This window comes from Pezoporus wallicus, unplaced genomic scaffold, assembly GCF_028554395.1.
Source record: "Pezoporus wallicus isolate ANWC-B61680 ecotype Strahan unplaced genomic scaffold, APGP_CSIRO_Pwel_v1 contig_8042, whole genome shotgun sequence".
In the NCBI taxonomy this organism is placed as follows: domain Eukaryota; kingdom Metazoa; phylum Chordata; class Aves; order Psittaciformes; family Psittacidae; genus Pezoporus; species Pezoporus wallicus.
The window spans coordinates 3,175,169-3,197,329 of NW_026639380.1; the positions used below are offsets into that span (position 1 = coordinate 3,175,169).

The window sequence follows — 22,161 nt, forward strand, 5'->3', positions numbered from 1 at the left end:
AATTGTGCATGTGCAAAGCTTATCTTATATTGTGTTAAAATGTTTTCCTCTGAACTGCAGTTCTCTGAATTGTCTCTGGACACACCACTGCTCTCCTCCATTTGAGCCCCACCTGATGTACAGAAGCTACCCCAAACAAAGTTTTAAACAACAGGGACTATTTATGCGAAAGCAGAGGTAAATTAATTTTGGTAAAAGCAGAACTGATTAGACTCCTGATAGTTAAAATCATTAGCAGACTCCCAGTTCCAATTCTTTTAAAGCTGTTTTGCAAGATAAATGAGTGATCCTTCTCATGTTACTTTGCTTCCATTTAATAATCAGTTGAACTTTGGCTGCTGAAAAGGTCTAAACTCATTCAGTCCCTTAAATATAACAGATAACTTTAGAGCAGAATTGAAAATGAGAGCTACCTAAGATGTGTTAGTTATGTGAAAATATAATCTTAAAAATTCTGTTCCACTGCAATTTATTCTCCTATTAAGCTAATTTCTATTCATATTTTCAAGTAGCACATTTGGGGATTCTTTCCTTTGTAATCTTTATGGGAAGGAATTTTTTTCCTAATACTTCAGTGACTTCCTGCATCAGATTGGAGGGTAATATTACAGTCAGTAATGTTTACATCAACAAATGTAAATTCAAATTAAATCTATTATTTAAATAGCATAATGGAAACACATGGTGCTTTGTAGTCATGTAATTAAAGAAGATCTGTGCCTCCAGGAGTTTATGATCTGAAGATCAAAACCAGTTCCACATGCAACAGACCTCTTCTAAATATTGGTGTACAATTTGGGGTTTTTGTCTTGCATCTACTTTAGCATAAATTTTACTCCTGAGCAGAGATTTCACCCAGGCCAGTGCAGTACTGTTGGAGATGTAATGCATATGTTTTGTACTTGGCACTTGTGCAGGGGCAGTTAACTCAGCACAGAAAAGCTTGGTGTTTTGATGTCAAGATTTATGTCTTGCTTATTTAACAGTAATGGTGTGAACTAAACTTTGTGCATGATACTAGTTTAGTTAGGGGAAAAGAAATCACATTCTTTAACAAGGAGCCTGACTAGCTATGCTTGCCTTTTTTTTCTTTTTTTTTTTTTTCCCCTAGTTGTGAAAGTAATTTTGTGCAAAATTGCATTGGAGTTAAATTATTCACTCATCCTGGGGCGATAGCCTGTGTTCAGTTTCCAGCTGAGCCAACTAAAAATATGGGAAACAGACCAGCCTAGTATTCCATTGTTGCCTTATATAATGTGGTGTTTTGGAAATGATGATGAAGGCAACCTGGATATTTCATGGATGAAATAGTAGATTCATAAGCTGAAAGCTTTGCTTGCTATTTGTAATGGTGTTTCCTCCCTTCCTTTCAAATCTCTGTGCTCACAAATCAGAGATGTTGCTTTTATTTTAAAAAGAAAAGAGGAGGACAAAGAAAAACGGGGAAAAAAATCAAGCCTCTTTATCCTTTGAAGAAATCTTTGCCTGAATTTGCTGGCTGAGTTCCCTCAAAAGGCCTGGACTTCTTCAAAACTTGGAACCAAGTTCAGACCCCAACTAGGTAAGGTAATTTGTTTAGTGTACTTTAAGTCTTCGTTTTCTCCCCACAGTATGCTACAAAAGAGTCTGGGTGTAAACACATAGGTTGTTATCATCAAGCGTGATGGTTTGGGATTTCTTCCAATTACCATCCTAATTAGGACCCTGAATTAAAAAGAAATTTTCATTTCTTTTGGGTGTGGGGAGCTAAATGAAGACCGGTCTGTGAACCCTGTGACTCATAGGTAGCTGCAACCCATTAAGCCCCTTTGTTGCTGTAATGACTTAGCTTCAAAATAATTCAGCAGCTCTAAGAGGCAACTTTTGCCTTAAACCTCCTTGGCTGAGGATTTTCCCTGAGTTAAGGTAAGCTTGGACAGCATCTCTCGTGTTCACATGTTTTGTTCCTTATTCCAGTGCTTTTTTGCTCAGTCGATGCTGTTATTTAGGATTGCACAGCTTGGAGGTGCTACTGTGTTTGGTTTTCTTCAGTTATTAAAGCCATAAAACATGAATTCTGGTCATTTCCTCGTCCTCTGAATGCTTTTTGTTCTGGCAGCTATCAGAGGCTTCTGAGCATTTTGTTTTGAGCTATGGCAGTTCTAATTCAAATGTTACATTTTTACCCATACTGTGGTACAGATCCTGGCATTGCTGGTTTTAGGTCATCTGTGTGCTGTGTGGAAATAATGCTCTACTGATCTTTCTTAATGTTCTGCATGTTGTAAGCAGTAGGCATTAATTAATGTTGGCACTTTTTTTCCAGACCTGTCCAAGCAAAATTTTTGTGCTTATGGTATGGCTATACACTAGTTAAGGTAAAGGCATAGATTTTCCCACAGTAAGCCATAGTATAAGTCCTACCTTCTGCACGCTTTGCAGCTGGATTTCCTTTCTACTGCGCTTCTCTCTTCTTTCTTTTTTTTTTCTTAACTAAACTAGCTTTCTGAGCAAACAGCCTTTGGGTCATATGGTATGTGGCTTCACACAAACTTTTACTTCATGACAGGCTAACTTAGCAACCAAGATTTGTTTTCCACTTCTTCCTACTCATTGCTTTTGTCTTGTGCTGACACATTGGACTCTGCTCTACAAAGGGAAGCTCAAAATGACAGCTAGTGTAGCATTGAGCCTGGGACCTGTGTCTTTGGATCTAGACTCTGATGAAGGACTTGGGCTCAAAACCATCAGTACTTGGAAATCCCAAATACCAACTTTCTTTCGTAAAGTTGAATCAGTGGTAATCTCATGGTTCTAATGCAACATTGAGAGCAAAATTCTTCATGAGTTGGGGTACCTTAGTAATTTCATGGTGCTCTGGGTGGAAGAATAAGCAAGAGAATAAGATTTCCTAAGATGGTGTGTCATTCATAGTTCTAAATAAACAACCCGCCCCTAAAAAAACCAAACCAACAACAAAACAAAAACCCCAAACTACAAAGGTCTTATGAAAGCAACAATAATTCTGACATCAGGCAGTTAAGCAACAGACTCTGATGCGGAAAACTGTCCCAGATTCCAACATTCCTTTCAGCTGACATTAGAAAACAAGGTAGACTTAGCATGAGAAATAGTGTCTTTATATGAAGAGATTGCTCTTGTTAGGCCCATATGTGAACCATATATCCAGATTCTCTCTACATCCGCTCACATGTCTCCCTGTCAGCATCTGAAGAGAGATCCCCAAATGTTCAACTGCACCTTTCAGATCAGAGTTTAATTTTAGAAGATTATCTTGGGCTATTAATTTTGATTATAACAGTGCTGTGATGGAGGAGACATCAGATTGCAAGTAAAATTTCAGAAGTCAAAATGCTGCAAAGCTGTAGAGATAAATGCAAGTGCAGCTTGCAGTTATAGGTTGCAATATTGTATAAGGTAAAGTATGTATATGTAAAATATGTCATTATTGAATAAGTGACAATTCATCAGGGAGTGTATTTTTCATATACACTTTGTATGTTACAAACTGCAACATGGAGGCCAAGTAATTCCATGATCTGTATTTGTTAGATGAGGAAGGCAAAGTTTAAAAGCCTAAATAATGGTTCCAGACCTGACACTCATAGAAATTTGGAACTTCAGTACTGCAGAACATCTTGGGCATTTTTGGAATTTCTGTATTTTCTCATATTTAATCTGTTCTTTTCAATTTAATGACAAGCTTTAGAATATACAAGCAAAAGCCAAACTTGCTGGACTGCTTCTTCCAAAAGAAACCCAAAAGGCAAAAAGCTTACTACTTTGTATTTTTTAATACACATAAACGAAGTAAGATCCTAGCCAATTCAGAAGAATCATCCTGATTATTAAAATATGATTGAGTAATACCCAAGAGTTAGAATAATAAAATAAATAAATTAGAATAGTTTGAATACCATGAAACTTGTAGAAATAGTAATTGAGAATTTTCAGATGCATTGCTGATTACTTTATTTCTCTGTAAGGTATACTTTCCTCCTGTATCCTTAAAATTAAGTACCTGAAGTCACCATCCAGAACTAGAAATAATACTAACACAGGAACTGTAAATTATAAATGCCAGTATGAAGTGTAGTCATTTTTCAATGTACTGATTCTGTGCATTCTGGTTTGATGATGGATGTCTAAGGGCATTCATCTGGTTATGAAGGAATAAATTAATTTGATTATTAATATTCCTACTTCCTCATGTAGTCCTCAAATTGAAAGGGCTTTGCTTTCAGTTCACCATTCCTCTTTGCCTTAAAAGAGGAAAAGCACTCTCTTATTTCTGTGACCAAGAAATTACAGTGGATTCTTCATCAGACCCAATCTTTTTAAGTGGTCCAAACTGCAGTCCAATGAACTCACTGGCACTTTTGATCAGAAATTGTTTAGGATGAGCATGTGTCTAAGCAGTGCAATTACACTCTGCAGTCAAGGGAGGAGCTCTTGATGTACACAGAACATTCATAATGTTCCATTGCTTGTCCAGAGAATAAAGAGTATTATTTTTTCTTCAACTGCAAGCAATAAGAAAGCATGCAGTATTTACATTATTTCTACGGTAGTCAGTTTGCAGCAGGTCTTGGCCAAGACTTCACACGTGGTTTCTTCTCATTGACCTATTCTGGGACAAGAAGATACAGTATATACACAGAGTTCATTTTCTCTTTTGTGCCTAAATCTAGGACCACCAGATTTTTTTGCTTAAACAGTAACCTTAAATTCTGAAATGCTTAATCCACTGTGTGTTTCACATATGCAAAGGGCCTCTGTTGGCCAGCCCCTCTGTTTCAGAAATTCCATTTCTGATGTCTTTATGGACTTCTACTGAAGGGAAGGGTGGACTTGACCTTGCTGCTGAGGGACTGGTATGGGGCGAGGTAGCCTGTGTGACAGCTCTTCAAGCACATCTTTTTTCAGAACTACAGTCACAGCTTAAGTTTAGAGACGTGCGGTCATAGATGATTGGTTTTCACTTGATCAGTTGAGAAGGCATCCTGCTAGGTTGATCACTGCCTTGCTATCCAAAGCAACCCAGTGGATAAAGTAGACGTTCAAACCCAATAAATGCTATTGAGTTGATAGAGAATCTCTCAGGAAAATGCAGAGATCCCTCCATCTACAAAAACAAAGGAAGTTAACAATCAGGTGACTGGGAAAAAAAAAATAAAATCATCTCTCAGACCCCTCTAGGAAGATTGGAGCAGGTTGGCCAAGCTTGGGCATTAAGACCTGAAATGGAAATTGATTTAAAGAGCAGAAATGTGCGCAAAACACACAAGGTCTGAAAGAGGCTCATCCAAGAGGCTGGAGTAGGGGTTTGGTGGTCTCTTTAATGTAATTTCATGATTTGAAAATTTTGAAGATTATGCATAAATCTTAATCTGTAGTTATTTATAAATATTTCTTGTTACTGTAAACACCCTCTATACAGTTCTTCATTTATTATAGCTGGTAAATCAAGCCCTATCGGTTTTAAACTGAACTAAATTGCTGCATCATTGAATATGTTGCCACCTTTTACATTTTGAAACTCAAGTGTGTTTTGAATTTCTGTCATCTTTGTCTTGAAGAGGTGGGGAATAGTGGGATTATGGGAGGAGAAAGTGGCTTTCTAGTTTATATTTATTTATATAAAACTATCAAAGACAATTTTAATGAAATTTAAAATAGCCTTGAGATCGGGGGGGGGGGGGGGGTGTTAAGGAAAATACTGGCCATTAAAAAACAGCTTAGTAACCTAGTACTGTGTCCTCAGAAGTACTGGTTTGATCCAAAGCCTCAACATTGGTCTGCCCTTCTTTCTATAAGGGTAGAACCTGGTCTTCCCATCATTTGTTTAGGAACTCTAATTCTAATAGCCAAGGGAAAAAAAAACAATTTGTTCATTATGTAGTCAAACACAAGCATTCCCATATTGTCAGGAAAGCTGGTTTTGTGAAGGCAGAGGAATGTTCTGTGCTCATTGCAATGGAAAGTTGATGTGGGGAGACTATTTGGAGTAAATACATGTCTAGTCTCTATTCTTCTTGAAAAACGCTAGAACATACACATGTGCTTCATGGTCCTTACGCTGCACACTGCTCCTCTCTGCGCAACCTGTCACACAAACAATACACGTGAGCAGCATTTGAGGTAGAGCTGCTATCTTTTATCTGTTATCTCTTTGATGTCTTATTTTACTGATGCATGAAAAGTTGAATGAGGTAATGGTGTTTCTGAACAAAAGGTGCTGCAAATCCTCAGCAGACAGAACTGCAAAATTGTGCCGTCTGTCCTTACACATTTCCGTCTCTGCCTGTCCTTCGTTAACCGATATGGTTATTCATCACAGAGTGGTTGATGAGAGTTTTATAGGAGCATTTATTTATAATTTCCATGTTCTAGGTACTTTAAAAAATAAATAAATAAATAATCAGGTTCCAAACTGTATATTTTCTTTTCTGTTATAGTCAATTATGTCATAAATGGTCAAATAATAGCTCATCACAAACAAAATTTTTTTTGCAGCCTGTCTTCCTAGCGTCTGGATTCTAAAGAAACAACCTGGATGCCTGCATGCCAGTGCAACCAGGATTTCAACAGTGTCAATAATCCTTGCTCATCACACCAAAAAAATCAGTGTGTCAGTGTATTCCTGCAGAGTCATTAGCATACAGACTCACTCTGCTTGCTTAACAAAGCATGGGTTGGTGTATTATAGTTTCCTAGTCTGTTTCTCTGATTCACCTCTGACAAAAGCACAGGAAAGAAAATTCAGTCCCCTCTTCAATGGCACACTAATGTGGGAAATAAATCTTTGGGCATACGGTCTGAAATGGCAGTCATTTAAATAATTCAAATGCAGCGATCATTTTGCCCGTGTGCCTTTCATTTTTTTGTTTTGTTTCTCTTTATTTCTCAAATCACTAAGAGATAAACGATCTTCTGCAACAATCTACGTTTTTAAACTATCTAAAGCTAAATAATCCCTGTCCTCTTTAAATGCAGTTTAACTGGTTACATGTTAAATAATTATTTGCTCTCTCTTTTGTGGTGTGGAGGGGGGAGTTGGAGGGGAGAAGTAACATACAAGCAGATGTGCTGCTAGATCTACAGGCTTCTGCCAACCATATGGCATCTTAAAGAAAGATGGTTGGAGCGTCTGGATTAGCAAAGAGTCGGGATGGAAAGCCATGTGTCGTGTTGGTACAGGCAGTTGTTTTAGCTCTCTGTAAAAGGCTTCAGGAGATTGTGTAATGGAACAAATGGTACTGCAAGCCTAGTAACAGCCTTACCGCTGCTGGAGAGGCAATTGGCCCCCAGGCGGGTACTGCTTCATCCTTGCTTGTTGGTTTTTTGTGAAGGATTTTTAGATCATTATTCTGTGCACTTCTTTTAATGTACAGGGAAACTTGGGGTATCTAATTCTGAACTTTAAACTTGAAAGAGAGCTATTGTGTGGTTAGGATTTTTTTGCACTCTCATTTTTTATAATGAAAACATACAGTTTCCCTCTCTTTTAAATTAGAAGCTCCTGCCCTTCTGCAAATTTCCTGCATCCTTTACAGACACTTGGAGACACCAATTCATTGAATATGTAGCTGATGCCCAGATTTTGGGGGAAAACTTATCTCTCTAGGATATGCTTAGTTAAAAACAAGATTTGATCTATTGTGCTTGTGGCTATAACGTACCAGCTTGGCATTTGTATTCTGTTTGACAAGTTGCTCTTCATGCAAACAGGGGGCCTATCCTTATTAAAGGCAAAATTCCTTTTGTTTTTAGTGACACAGGATTGGGCTCTTGGTAGGTTTTGTGTGCTTTACAGGAGTCTCTGTCGTTCACATTACAGCTTATGGGAGTTATTCTGGATCAGGATGAAAGCTTTTGTGTCTAGATTTTAAACAGAAATAGGCTTTAGTCAGTTCTCTTCTGTCACACAATAGAACTCTAAATTCCTCTGTACGTATCAATGAAATTGGGTCTCTTAGTACACCTGTAAATGCAGTTTTATCTCACTGATACTGTTTGTTTCAAAGGAAATTAAAAATCTGATGTTGCAGTACAGGAGTTCAGTAAAATTCAGATTACTTTATTTGAAGAGACTTTAAAGTACATTATGATCCCATATCACAGTTTTTGTGTAGGGAGATCACATGAGGGATGCTAAATATTCATTCATAGTAAATACTTGCTGAGCAGGAACATTATGGTTTCAGAGGCATTAGAAACAAACCATTAACTACAGAAGCATCTCCCATATTGAGGATCTTTGCTGAGAAATATACTGTCTTAAACTGAGATGCACGCTGCTCTAGTATACCCTGAATTTCAATAACTTAAAAGCAAAAGTACAATTACTGCTCTTTTTTCTCTTTCATTTTTTTCTTAACTCTCCAGAAGGCTCCTTATCTGGAGCTTAGGAAACAGCAGTCCTCAGCTTAATCTGCAGTTTAGTTACAGCAGTGCACGCTTTTTCCTGCGCTGCCTGCATGCCCCCCTGCTCAAGCCTGCATATGTTGCTCAACACTGATCAAAAGTAGCCTCCCTCAGGAGGGAGGCTTGGGTTTGTTTGGTCAGCCTGTTCATTACCTCGCCCCAGCCGAGGCTGAGCCAGGTGTGATGTGGACAGTTGGCCACCAGGAGCGGTGCCAAGACTACCAGTATCTCTCTGGAAGGCTCTCGCGGTGGCTACTGAGGAGTGGAGTTGGAGCAGTGAGCCTCAGTATGTACCTTGGACTATCTTGGGACATCTGCTGAGCTTTAACAGTCTCTCAGAAACCCAGGCTGTGTTTTCTGCGCCATGTTAGCATGTGAGTTCAGCAACGTCATGGTGCGCATTAGTAAAAGTGTGTATTTCCTTCAGAAATATGCATTTCTCTGTGTAGTTTTCCAAGTGATTAATTTTGAGTAATGGTATATTTGTGCTGCAGAAGCAGTATTAGATATTAATACACCTACAGAGACAAGTTACTGACTGATAGTAGGTGGATCTCTTTTCTCATTTTGCACGTGTTTGTCTTCCATATCCCTACATAGAACAAAACCCATGTTTGTTTTTAAACAAAGAGACACAGCTTTGTTTTCTTAAATTACAAGTAGTAATTTCAGGCACTTAATTGTAATTGTCGAACTACTTACGTGAGACTGTTTAGTTCCAAAAAGCATATTGAGAGTTCTGAGCTTTCTTGTTTAAACATTTCTTTCATAGAACTCTTACCATTGCTTACCACTGAAAGACTAGAATGTGGGGAAGTAGTATGAGAGAAGCATAATTTACCTAAGAAAACTACACATGACCTTTTGATGTAATCTAAGGGGAAAAGTACTTTTTCCTTCTTGTAGTTACATTGAAGATGTGACATGAAAATTAATATTTAACTTGTAACATAAAAGAGACTGATAGTTTTGGTAGGATTTTTTGACAATAATTAAAATCCAGTGGGAACAGAAGAGTCTGCATGCATGTGCACAGTGGTGGACAGAATGATTTCTTCTGTTGGAAGGTGCCTGTAATCTTACCATGGTGGGATGCCTGTGCGGGGTCTAGTGACTGCTGCCTGATGTGCCGAGCCATGATGTGGGAGAGCCAGGCTGGAGCCACGTTTGTGCTCATTCTGTCTGGTACTCCTGAGAGCCCTGTGCTGCTACTGCAGAGACACTAGAGTTGCTATTCTCATCCACAAGCTAAGCTGTTGCCACCAGAAAAGCATAATTGACCTTTCCCCCTGGCTGTGATCTGGGTGTGTTGATACTTGTCTCTGAACTGCCTGGTTGCAGTCGTATTCCTTATTGTGGAGAGGTTAATGGTTATCTGAAGATAACTGTAATTATATTTGCTTCTAAGCAGCAATAAATCTCCTCTATTTCAATAGCAATGATTGAGTTTAGCCTTCAGGCTCGATGCAGTAAATTCAGAGCACAACTGAACCAATATATACATTTCATGAAATAGCCAGTCTCTTACAGAGTGTAATACTGTCTATAATATACTAATACATTTTTAAGATGTATTTTCTGTTAAATGCTTCCCTGCTTTCCTCCAGTACTTCTAAGCAATTACAGGTTCCACTAACTTCACATATAAATTCACCGTGTTTTTAATATAGGCCAAAATAAACCACTGAATAGACTGTGTGTTCACAAGAGCTGACCTCCATGAAGGTGGGCTGACAATACTGCTCAGGTCCTCCAGCTTTTCTCATTTTCTGGAAAAACTCTGGTTTCTCAGGATTAAACTCCATCTCAGCCCTTCCCAAGCTTGCTTTCTAACCCCTACACTTGGTCTTCCATGTTACATTTCCCCCATTTGGTGTTTCCTTGATGCTGTGACTCTCTCTTCAGTCTCCACAGAACTGGTTTATGGCATACCCAAGGGACCTGTGGAGACTGGGGCTGGTCGCAGTCAACTACAGCCCTGGTCCAAAGTGCTGTATTGCGTGACAGCAGTAGCTCCATGTGAGGTGGGAGCATGCTTGCTTTGGCTAGCCAGCCCTGTCCTGGGTTCAGCAGTAGCAGTCATTTTTCTCCTTCTTAGTAGCTGGTGCAGTGCTGTGGTTTTGACTTTCAGCCTGGGAACAGCACTGATAACACCGATGTTTGTAGTTGCTGCTCAGTAATGTTTACTCTGACCAAGGACTTTGTGAGTCTCATGCTCTGCCAGGGAGGAGGAGAAGCCGGGAGGAAGTAGAGACAAGACACCTGACCCAAACTGACCAAAGAGGTATTCCATACCACAGTACGTCATGCCCAGTATATAAACTGGGGGCAGTTACCAGGAAGGGCTTAGGTTGCTGCTCGGGTCGGGCTGGGTATCGGTCGGCAGGTGGTGAGTGGTTGTGTTCTCTTCCCTTGTTGTTTCCTTTATCATTATTATCATTGGTGGTAGCAGTGGTGGTTTGTGTTATACCTTAGTTACTGGGCTGCTCTCATCTCAACCTGTGGGAGTTACATTCTTTCGATTCTCCTTCCCGTGATTCTCCTTCCCATCCTTCTGGGAGCAGGGGGAGGAAGATGGGGGCAGGGGGCGCAGAGTGAGCAATCGGCTGCATGGCTCTGGGTTGCCGTCTGGACTTAAACCACGACAAGCCCTAACAGAGAAACAGAGGCTGAAGCCTCCTCAGGTCTCTTGGATATATCCTTGCGTATCTGAGCACAGATCTTCCCTACCTCTCATGCACATCCTGGGCTTCTCTGCCCACCTTGACCAGCTTCCCAGCCATTTCTCTAGCTTCTCACTCAGTATGTGCCCTTTTTATTATCATTTTTGTTTCCTAGGCAGAGTAACTTTGGAAAATAGATGTATGTGATAGAGTTGTATTTGAAGGGGAGTAGGCCAGGCTTAGGGTAAGTTCACAAATGGAAGCAATCTGGTCTGTGTGGGGAGAGCTATGGGGCCTGTATGGAAAACATCTATCTGAATATGCTGCACAGGGAAATTACCTCTGTCACTAATATAAACTCTTATTCCTCTTGCATGTCACAAGCAAACAACTACCCTCCACAAAAACCCTACATCTATTACTTTCACTGTAACTTATGAAAACCACAAGAACCCTGTGTGAACCCTGAAAATAAGCAAACTTTTATTGCCTGTTGGAGTTTACAGGCAAAAGCACTCATTTGAAATGAACTGGAAAGAGGGCCATATTTACACCTCTGGTGTGGGAAATAAGGGTGATGGGGTTTAGGCAAAGGAACTAGTAAGTGATGCTTCCACAGATACCTAACACTATTTTTACAGCTTATTTTCATAGTGGTCAAACTACACAGTGTAGCAGCCTTGGTTTTATGCTGAAGAACATTTTTGAAAGCCTATGACACATAGTTATTAAACTGGGAAGACTCCCTTGCAGATAACCAGCTCCAAAGGACTATACCTGGCACTGTTGAGCTCCCATTTGAAAGGTCACTAGTGAAAAACATTTTACCTTTCAAACACGAGTACTAATAGCTATGAACATGAACAGAAGCTTTATACTCTGTAAGAGGGAGCCTGCAGTCCTTGCAGGTTGCTGCTAGGGTCTGGACTCAGTGAGGACAGCAGTGCTGAATGCAAAGCTGTTCTGTTAGTCTGCAATTGCGACTGTCAGGAACAACTGAAGCAGTTGTAGCTCAGCTGCACTACCCTTTCTAGTGGTGGTATTTTTTTAATTAAGACAATGTCTGACAAAGTAAATTAACAGAAGCCGATGCTTTTAGCAGTTTTTTTGCTTCAAATGCCTGATGTCAGCTTGGGCCACATGTACATTCTGCACATGCCATGGGATAGAAAAAGTGAAGACTTCTTTTTCAATTCTCTGCTGCCTGCCCAAACACCACATGTACTGTCTGTTACATGTCGCTTCTGATGAGGTTCATGCTGGGAATTTCTTTTTAAAGGCGAAGTGCTTCTGAAGGAAGGAGTTCAGATTGGGCAGATTGCATTAAAAAATCCTCAGCATCTCTGACTTGAATGCAGTAATTACTTTCTGTGGACACCAACTAGCAGTTTGTAAAGGTTCCAGTTTGGTAGTAAAAAAAAAAATAAGATGAATCGGAGTAAGCAATGGGGAAAATGGAGCACACATTTATAAAAAGTAGACCAACCACAGAAATTGTTGTAACTAGTAAGACAAGCACAGGAAAAATTATTTCAGTAAGGTACATACATACTTTGCAGAATAATCCTTATAAACATGAGGGGGCCACTTTTGAAACCTTGCTAGGATATGCGTCTTTTAGCATTATTAAGACTCAGTTTCCTGATTGAGAAATTGTGCAAAATCTGTTCTGTCTGGCACATAATAAAATCAGAGAGAGGTGAGCATCTTTTAAATAAAAAAAAAAAAATAGACTATAAGATTCATTATATTCCTGCAGCAACATCTGCTGCAAGCCCTGCCCCGCTTCTTTCTTTTTTTTTTTCTTAAGGTATTTCACTGCATTCTGAATAAATAGCCAGCCTAACTGATCTGGAGAATTGTTTTCTTAAGCACTTTTCAAATACAGGCAGAACTATTTTTGCTCTAGAGCAAACCTGATCCAGAGTTTGTACTCTTATCATAGATCACATTATTTTGAATTCTTTTAAAGGAGGAAAATCCTCATCTTCAGCCTAGGGATTTGGACACAAATAGACATTAGTGAAGCTTTCACCCATATCTTTTCCAGCCTGCCATCCATTCTCTTTCATTGTTTCCTTCCTGTCAAAACCCAGGAGGGCTAAAAGTGGCCATCATACCAGCTAACCCCAGCTGCTACACACCCCTTCTGAAGAGCAGGCTGATAATGTTTTCTCTTCAGCACGTTAGACATAAGCTATTAGAAGCCCAGAAATAGATCCAGGCTCAGGTTTCTTACACAATCTATTTGTTTAACCTGCTGGACCAGCTGTGGAAGTGAACATATTCTAATAGTGAGTGTTGACATCTGAAACCAAGGGGAAACTACTGTTCCTATGTAAAATTTTAATTAAACACTATTCATACTTGTTGTTATGGTATGTCAAGATTATTATTTTATTGGAGATGATGTACTATAGGCTCTTCTTTAAAAATGGGGGGGGGGGAATGGGAAATGAAGAGTGCCTTTAGTAAAAGTGAATTTAGAGGTTACCCAATACTCATTAAAAAAAAAAAAAATAAATAAATAAAAAGAGTGATAGAAATCCACATGGATCAAGGGTTTTATGGTGAAATGTGGGATATTTTCTTCTTAGGTGTCCAATTCCAAACTGTGCAAGGGGTATTAGCTTGTAGTTACTGTATGTTAATGTAAGCTGGGTGAGTTTGTTTCACCTGTAGAGCTGGGCAAGTAACTAACCTTACTAAGCTAGAAGTGCTTAGAAGATTGCATTTCTTCTCTTCCTGAACAAATAACAGTCTTGGCTTTCTGTGTAGCAACAGAATGTTGATAGGGATTTCAGAGGGTGGGATGTGCCACAGAAACTTGTTTGTGTGCCCTAAACTGTCTTCTGTCCTGTTAAAAGTCAGGACTTCCAGTGTAACAGAAATGAGGAAGCTCATTCACTGTCCATTCCAGTCCCTACTCACTGTTACGGGATGGAGTGGTTTTGGTATGTGTGTTTTTTCTCTTATGGTTTGTTTCTTTAATTTACATGAGAAGGGTATATCACAGTGTTTGCTTTTGAAGCTAGGAGGGAAAATGGAGTTTGGTTTATGGATAGATTGTATAGATGTTTTCATTTACATTTGGGAGCATATGGGGACTTTTCAGATATGCTTATCACTCAAGTTTGCTTCAAGGTCCTGATCTATGGATCAGGGTCTTAAGCAAATAGCAGTTTATGACACTAGTGAAACTTTTGGAGGTAATTTGCTATTTGTCTGCTTTCCTGAATTTATGAACTCTTAGTTACTTCAAAATTTACTGTGTGAAATTGTCAGTGCTGCAAAAGACAGTGAAGGTTGCTCATACAAGAACTAATTTTACTACTGGTTTAAATGTCCTAGTTGTCCACAGAGCTGATTCAAGGTATGAAAGGGTGATATCACCTCTGCCTTAATGAAAAAGACAGCATTACTTTTCTGCCTTAATGAAAGAGACAACATTACTTCTGCTATGAAAAGGGAAGACAGAAAAGTAGCAGAGTTGAGGTGGACAGCAGAGGGGACCTGTGCTGCAAGAGGGGCGGGGAGTACCAGTGAGTGTTGTGGCTGCAGAAACACAGTCACCACAAGCACCAGCCATACATCCTAACTCTTGGCATGGCAGCAAGTCTGGCTTTCCAAGATCCTCACAAAGGCAAAGCAAGCCTGATCAGGAGTTTGCATACAGCAGGAGATAATCTTAGGCAGTGCCTGCTCTATTTGTGTCAGGAACCAACTGTAATCACTGTAGTTTGCATTTAAGGTTGCATGGTGCTTCCTGTTATAAGGAACTGCTGAAGTTCTTTGTAATTTCATTAGGCTTGCCAAAACATGTGGTTTAGACTGAAATCGTTCAGAAGAGTTGTAGTGGGTAATTGCCTCAGGAAGAGACCAGTGAGGGTGGTCAGGGGAACAGCAGTGGAGGTGGGAGCCAGGGTGGAAAGGAGTTGCAAGAAAACCTTCCCTTTGGGATTTCCTCAGTCCTGACTATTTGAGTGTAAAAATTAACATCCTTTAATGGGTTGCAGTGCAACTACCTGTTAAGAACCACTACTTGAACACGTCTTATCACATGATATGAAACTTGTGGATGTGCTGGAAAAAAAATATAAATGTGGGTAGAAGTTTGCTGGGCTTTGCTTTCTTTTCTAATTGTCTTGTTCCCTCTTTTTATAACGAGCTTGTCATTAAAACCTGCATTTGCTTTTAAAATTCAGCCTGTTGAGAACATCTGAGATTCTCAAGTGGCCCATTACCACATGTGGCACTGCCGCCATGCTGGGGCAGGGTCCCCTCGGTTGTGTCCCCGCAGCATGGCGGTGGTCTGCAACATCTCCCTCGGGTTTCCATCTTGTAACCAGAGGCAGCCTCTGATCGTTGTGTCCACCTGCAGAGGAGCAATGGGAGAACAAGCTTAGACATTGGGAGCTTGGCGCTCTTACCCCGACACGGGAGGTGTGCCCTGGAGGCAGTGATCACACTGCAGGCAGTGTAGCCTGCCCTCATGACTTGGGTTTTGGTAGCTTTGTGGGCGGCAGGAGCCATGGCCCCTGTGCTGGTGGCCCATGTGTGTGGCCCCAAGCCTCCCCGCGGGGTGCCCGGGGAGCTGCTGGGCGCCATGGGCTGCCCTGTGTTACCGTGGCAACCGGCAGATGGGGGCTTCACCAGGGTCAGCGGGAGGCGGCCGCAGCAGGGCCGGCCCAGCCGCTCGGCAACAGCCCCTCCAGCTCTGACAGCTCCGCTCTGGCTGGCCAGGAGTAGTTATCAGATTACTTGTATTAAAACCTAATTAAGATGTGTGCCAGTAAATGCAGCGTGATTATTGGATTTGGTGATTTAGCTGCTGCAGGTTGCTGCAATCCAATCACACCATTTCAGCAAATTCAGCTCTGTGAAGCAGAGTGAAAATGTTGTATATCAGTAACCTGACCGTGCTGGAAAAGTGAATGTCGAGGACTGATCCCCACAGCCGGGTGAATGGGCACTGCCCACAGATCCTCGCATATTAATGTCTTTCAAATCAACTTTAAAACCCAGAGGAGGGGTCACAGTTGTATAAGTTTTTCCCTCACTGCAGATTGCCTGTGGGTTGATGGACCTGTGAGACCCCCGGCGCAGGGAGCTTGCAGCAGGAATGTTGTGGGTGCCTTTATTTAGCACTGTGTGTTTATAAAATAGAAGGAAGCTTTTGGTTTTGTCTGTAGGCCACAGACAAGGGGACAATCCAAATATAAGACTGGGAGGTGACAGTTCCAGCTCCGTGGTATTGGACACGAAGTTTATTCTGCTGAGTAGGATTCACCTCGGTGCCAAAGCTCTGCTTTGTGTTTGATGTTTCACCTAATTTCCACAGAGGCGTGCAGTGGTTGTCTACCCGTAACTGTCGAAATGTAAAGAAACCTATCCGTCCCGTTCATATTTCATTTCTGGACAGGCTAGGATATAGCTTAGTCTCAGTTCTAAATTTTACTGCTGTATGGAGTGAGAGATGTAGTCTCCAGCAGGTTGTAGCTGCACAAAGTAGCAAGGTTCTAACATAAAACTGCGTATGAGCTGCATGCGAGCTCCAAGCACTGAGATTCAGAGCAAAACATTTACCTTGAAGCATTCGTTACTGCTTGTGATGCCTCAGTTTTGTTCTCCTTCTGCAGAACCACTCATCTCACAAAGCTGCTTCTTTCTTTCCTCCTTTTAGAAATGGGAATTTTGGTTTAGAGTGATTAATAGAAAACTATTTGAAGGGTAGTATTATAACTACTAAATGAGAAATTACTCTGTAGTGCCAGGTTGTGCTGTAAGTAGTCCAAACATAACATGGTTCAAGAGCTACATGTCTTCACTTTGTGCCTTGAAGTAACATGACACAGTGTGGAGTAAATTCCTGTCCTTCAGCACTCCCAGGCCAAGGAGGAGCAGCCGCTCGACATCCCAGCTGGACAGATCTTGCCACCTTGGTAGAAAGATCATCTCATTTGGAATAGAGGGTGAGGATATAGTGGTCACTCAGATGCTCAGGACGCAGTACACATTTGTATGGTAGGTAGTGTTGCCAAAGTGAATGTGGTGACCGTGCAACCTTACTCACTTGTATTAGCAAAATGTGCAGAAGGTTCTGTCACCCAGTTGTAAAAATGATGGCAGGCATCGATGTGCAGTTGTAACATATGGGAAGTACAGTGAATGTGGGTGGAGCTGTTCATTTCTCATCTTGAATCATTTACGAGATCAGCAGGCAGGCCAGATACAATGCATATGGGAATGTGTGGCTGTGCTGCACATGTCACACGTAATAGCAGATACTGTGAGAGGGCCCAGAGCCTGTCCTCAGGAGCTAAATGCACTGGAGCAGGCTGGTAGTCCCAGTATGCGGACCAGGGGCCAGCTCGGCAGGAGTTTTGGGAGAGCAGACTGACAGAATTTGGAAATTCACAGACTGGGATCTGCACTGACTAGAACTACTCCCTCATTATCCATCTCGACCCAGAATTGCAGAAGGGAATGTTATTAACCCCATACTCAAGCACTGGAGATAGATTCAGACGATAGTAAAGTTGTGGCATGCTAGTCAAACCCAGCACGGTGCCTGTGTCATCTTTCTCCCTCTGCTCAAGGGGACAGTCTAAATGTAACATGGTGGGAGGTGAAGGTACAGAACAGAAAAGCATAATTGAGTAGTACTGCCACAATTAACAACTTGTATGTTTACAGCAGTTTATCTGTATCGTCCTTAGCATGATCCAAAAGGAACAGAGCATGGTGAAGCTTGTATCCAGTCATGTTTCTGAAATTTGCATGGGCTGCCTGAGGGTATCTAGTAGAAAGTGTTGTTTTGATGTAAAATTCACATGAGCTGGAAATGACTTCTCTCTGGGTGCCAGAACTGGAGGAAGTCCCTCACACTGACGTGGTCGCTCTTCAGCTGGAGCCCTCTCCTGTGAGAGGAGAGGCATGCCGGGGAAGGGCCTCTCCTCAGGGCTGTGAGAGCAGTGTTTGCACCAGCTGCTGCATGAGCCCTGCCACAGTGATGAGCAAGGCTCATCGTGTTGCTGCAGAGATGTGGGTCAGGGTGCTTATGTTTAATAATAAAATAACTGTGTAGTAATTTTGTGCAAGAGGGTCTCTCAAATACTATATAATTGTTCTTAAAAGAGACTGAAACATTAACAGAGCAGAAAAATTATTAATTGAATGTAGAAATCAGCAGAAACTTAGATTCTGAGGGCCTAGAATCTGGACGGTAGTTGACTGAGTCAGGCTCTCATGCATAAGGAGGATTTCATGGCCTTAAGACTTAGAAATAAAGGACTGGAAGATGTCTTTATTACAGATGAAGAAGTGCAGTAAAGTCTCTTATCTTCCTCAAGTTAAATGGATTCTAACATAAGAAGGATATGGACCTGTTGGAGTGAGTCTATAGGAGGGCTGGAGCATCTCTGCTATGAAGACAGGCTGAGAGAGCTGGGCTTGTTCAGCCCAGAGAAGAGAAGGCTCAGGGGAAACCTTACAGCAGCCTTCTAGTACCTAAAGGGGCCTACAAGAAATCTGGAGAGGGATGTTTTACATGAGCAGGTATGGATAGGAAAAGGGGGAATACTTTAAACTGAAAGAGAGCAGATTTAGATTAGACATTAGGAAAAAAATCTTCCCTGTGAGGGTGAGGCACTGGCACAGGTTGCCCAGAGAAGCTGTGGGTGCCCCACACCTGGCAGTGTTCAAGGTCAGGTTAGGTGGGACTTTAAGCAACCTGGTCTAGTAGAAGGTGTCCCTGCCTATGGCAGGGGGGCTGGAAGTGGATGAGCTTTAAGGCCCCTTCTAACACAAAACCATTCTATGGTTCTGTGAAATCAATGGCAAAGCAGTGAGGAGAGCTCGGCTCTCCAGCCTGAAACTATGATGTTGCTTCCAGCAAACACCACCATTGTTCTTCCACTCCCTGGGATCAAGATGCTCATGGAAAAGCTCCATCTTAAAAAACAAAACAAAGAATACAAGAGTGGGGGGTTGTGGGTGGGAATTTTGCTTTGTGTTTTTTTGTTGTTTTTTTTTAATTGAAGTTCAATGCCCCTGATATCACCTTTAATAAAGAAATGAAGCATAAACAGCTCCTGTACCAATATGGTATAGTTTGGAAGGTATAGGGAGTGTGAAATTAAACACAGAGCATCTAGGTGTGTAGTTAGTAGAATATCCTGTGCTATCAAAGCGGTGGTTTTGTTTGCTTCATTGGACATTTACAACCAGCTGTCGCTGTTTGCAGCTCACTACATTTAGCTTTGTTTTTATCCCTGGGGGATGGTCCTGCAACTCCTCAAATCCCTTTTGCAAGGAAATGTTAGCAGAGAAACAGGACACTGAAATATGAGTATTCAGTGTTTGCTACATGGTCGTTGTGGTTTGATTGCAAGGAAGTTGGCTGGCTGATACAGATCAGTAAATATCAGCTTTGACATCGATTTCGGCAATTTTGTTTCAGCTAGATTTTCCTAGCTTCTTTTCAAGAAATTTGGGGGTGTTTACTAATGCAGTTCTTTGAACAATCCTGATCAGAATGTGGATATTCAGAGAGATGAGCTTAGCTGAGTTATGTCAGCAGTACAAGTCAAAACTACCACACAGAACTTGAAAGCAGAAGGACTCAGAAAATCACATGCCTTATTGTAAGCATGTAAGTAATTCCATTAAAAACATAGCCTGTATGAGAGAGACAACCTAAAAACCATGTTTAGCTGAAGCTGTATTTCAAGATATTGCACAAGAAATAGTTTGCAAAAGCAAGTGCAAAGTTTAGATTCAGAACTAACCTTGACAAAACCAGTCGATTTATGCTCCCTAAGAGCATAGTGGTTAAAGCTGTGTAGGTTTTTCCCTAGAGTACTGTTAATTTAAGGCAAGAAGCTTCTAAGATACCCAGAAGGACTTCTAATTAGAGACATTTGTATTTAAAGAGTGAAATGCGTTTAATATAAAAACATAATTTCCAGCTTCTTTGTGTTTGTGTCCCATGCTACAGGTGCCAAACAGACTTTTTTGTGGCAGGAGTAATGAACAGTCACTATGGCCATAGCAAGCCATACTGGCTTTTGTGATTAAAAAAGTAAAGGTGGCAGTTGCCCTGTGTTGTCCCAACTTGGGCACTTGTTTTCAAGTGTAAGCAAAAGGCCCCTGCTTATTCCTTCTACTCTTTTCATCCTTTCCCAGGAATCCCTGTTACACTGTTAAAGGATCTACACAGACGTGTTTACTTATCACTAAGCTCACTCAAAAATACATGTTGCATTCTGGAACAAGTTTTGCACATGAGCAGCTTGCAAAGAGCAGTGGACAGAAAACAAAAGTTTTTGTCACTTCAGGTTCAGTTTGTCAGGGGGTTGGGGTATTTGGATTTGTACTCTGTGCTACTGCCTGTGTTTTAGGAGGGCAGTTACTGAAGCAGCTACTGAGCGTGCAGCTTGCTTAGCTACAGGGATCAGGATGCAGTCCTGCAGGCTTTACTGATGTCACTTAATAGCAAAGCAAATTTGCTGTCGTGTCATGATAAGGCTTCTAAATTAGAAGTGCAAACCTTTACAAGTGCTCATTTAAAGTGTAAAGATAAAATATATTGAATGCCCATCCTGGGAGTAATACTTCAGTCTCAGCCCAACCACCAGACTGAGCTCTGTCAGCTGGGAACTGCACCCGCCAGTGCAAACATCAAAGCTTCTACTGTGAACTCCAACTTCAGATGCTCTGCAACCCTTTTATCTATTTTTCTCCCAGGTTACAGCAGCTTGACAAGCATTGCCAGGCCACTGCCCAGCAGTTAGTGGAGTTGCTCAACAAACAGAATCAGCTCTTCAAAGAGAAGCAGCTGCTTACAGAAGAGGTGCAGTTTCTGCGAACACAGGTACTGTGCCAAAAGAAAAGAAAGTGAGGGGAATATTCTGCAGCTTTAGCAGAATCTAGAGAAATCTGCCAGCAGTCTCATTTCAGATGTTGGATTTTGTGCTGTTGTTGTTTTAAATAAGGTATTACCTTATGAAATTTAAAAAAATTATACTAATCCATGTTTAGAAAGATGACTAGTAGCTGAACCTGAGCCTCACTTAAGCCTAAACTAAATAAAGCCTTTTGAAGGGACAATAAAACAGCAGAAGTTATTGTTGATGACAATTCCTAGCTTTCTTATCAAAAGATTTTGTGTTCCTTTTTCAGAGAAAAGGGATATTTGTTCTTTAACAGCATTATTGTTTAAACAGTAGCTTCATGTTGAAAATTTCTTTGAGCTTTTTGCTGACATTTATCTGACTTAAATCCCCCTTCCATTTTGTGGTATTTCCCCCCCCCCCACCTTATTTTTAGTCATTTATCTTCCCTACTGCTCCATGACCACTCACCCAACAGCAAGCACAGAATCAGTCTGCCTGAGCACTGACCGCTGCACAGCATCTCTAGCAGGCATGACTCTGCCTCCAGTGGTCTCTACGAAGCTGTGGCTTGCCATGGGCTGTTGTTGCTTTGAGGTTTTTTTGGGCCACTGTTCTTCAGCCAGTCAGTGCTTTGGAAATAAGGGAGAGAGCTGCAGGGTTTGGTTTTGGATTTGTTGTTCTTTCTTTAACTTGTTTCAGGACAAGAAGGAGAACTAACAAACACAGAATGGTTTTCAGTTAAACTGCCAAATAATCAAACCCTTGTTCTGGGACTAATTAAATGAACTAATTTGACCATATCATAATGCTTTTAACTACCAAACCTAGTGAGTTTGCCCAGGATCACTGGAACATTCAGTGTAACAAAGGGCATTCAGTGTAGGAAATTTAGTGCCATAACAAACCCAGCAGTAAATAGAACATGAATCACTTTAGAACTTTGAAAAATAGTAGGATTTAAGTATTTTATAGGCTTTTTATCTCAGAATTTAGTAAATGTTTAACCTAGGGGAATAAAATCCATACTTTGTTATGCCTTTAATCATGACAGTATGTTTGGGTTTTACAGGATTTCCTGTCGTAGCAGACAAACTTGGTAGCTCAAGATAGTGTAAGGTTATCAGCATGTAGTAACTATGGGCAAATTTCATGGCAACCATATTGTTCTCTCTGTA

General features: G+C 40.9%; 1 protein-coding gene across 2 annotated transcripts in view; it reads left to right on the forward strand.

The window, feature by feature from the left end:
- SDCCAG8 (SHH signaling and ciliogenesis regulator SDCCAG8) overlaps positions 1-22,161 on the forward strand; it is a 115,288-nt gene that overhangs the window by 87,632 nt on the left and 5,495 nt on the right. For both annotated transcript variants that reach the window (XM_057414515.1, XM_057414514.1), the window contains one exon: positions 20,838-20,964. In XM_057414515.1, coding sequence (XP_057270498.1) covers positions 20,838-20,964 — 127 coding nt within the window. The remainder of the gene's footprint in view (positions 1-20,837; positions 20,965-22,161) is intronic.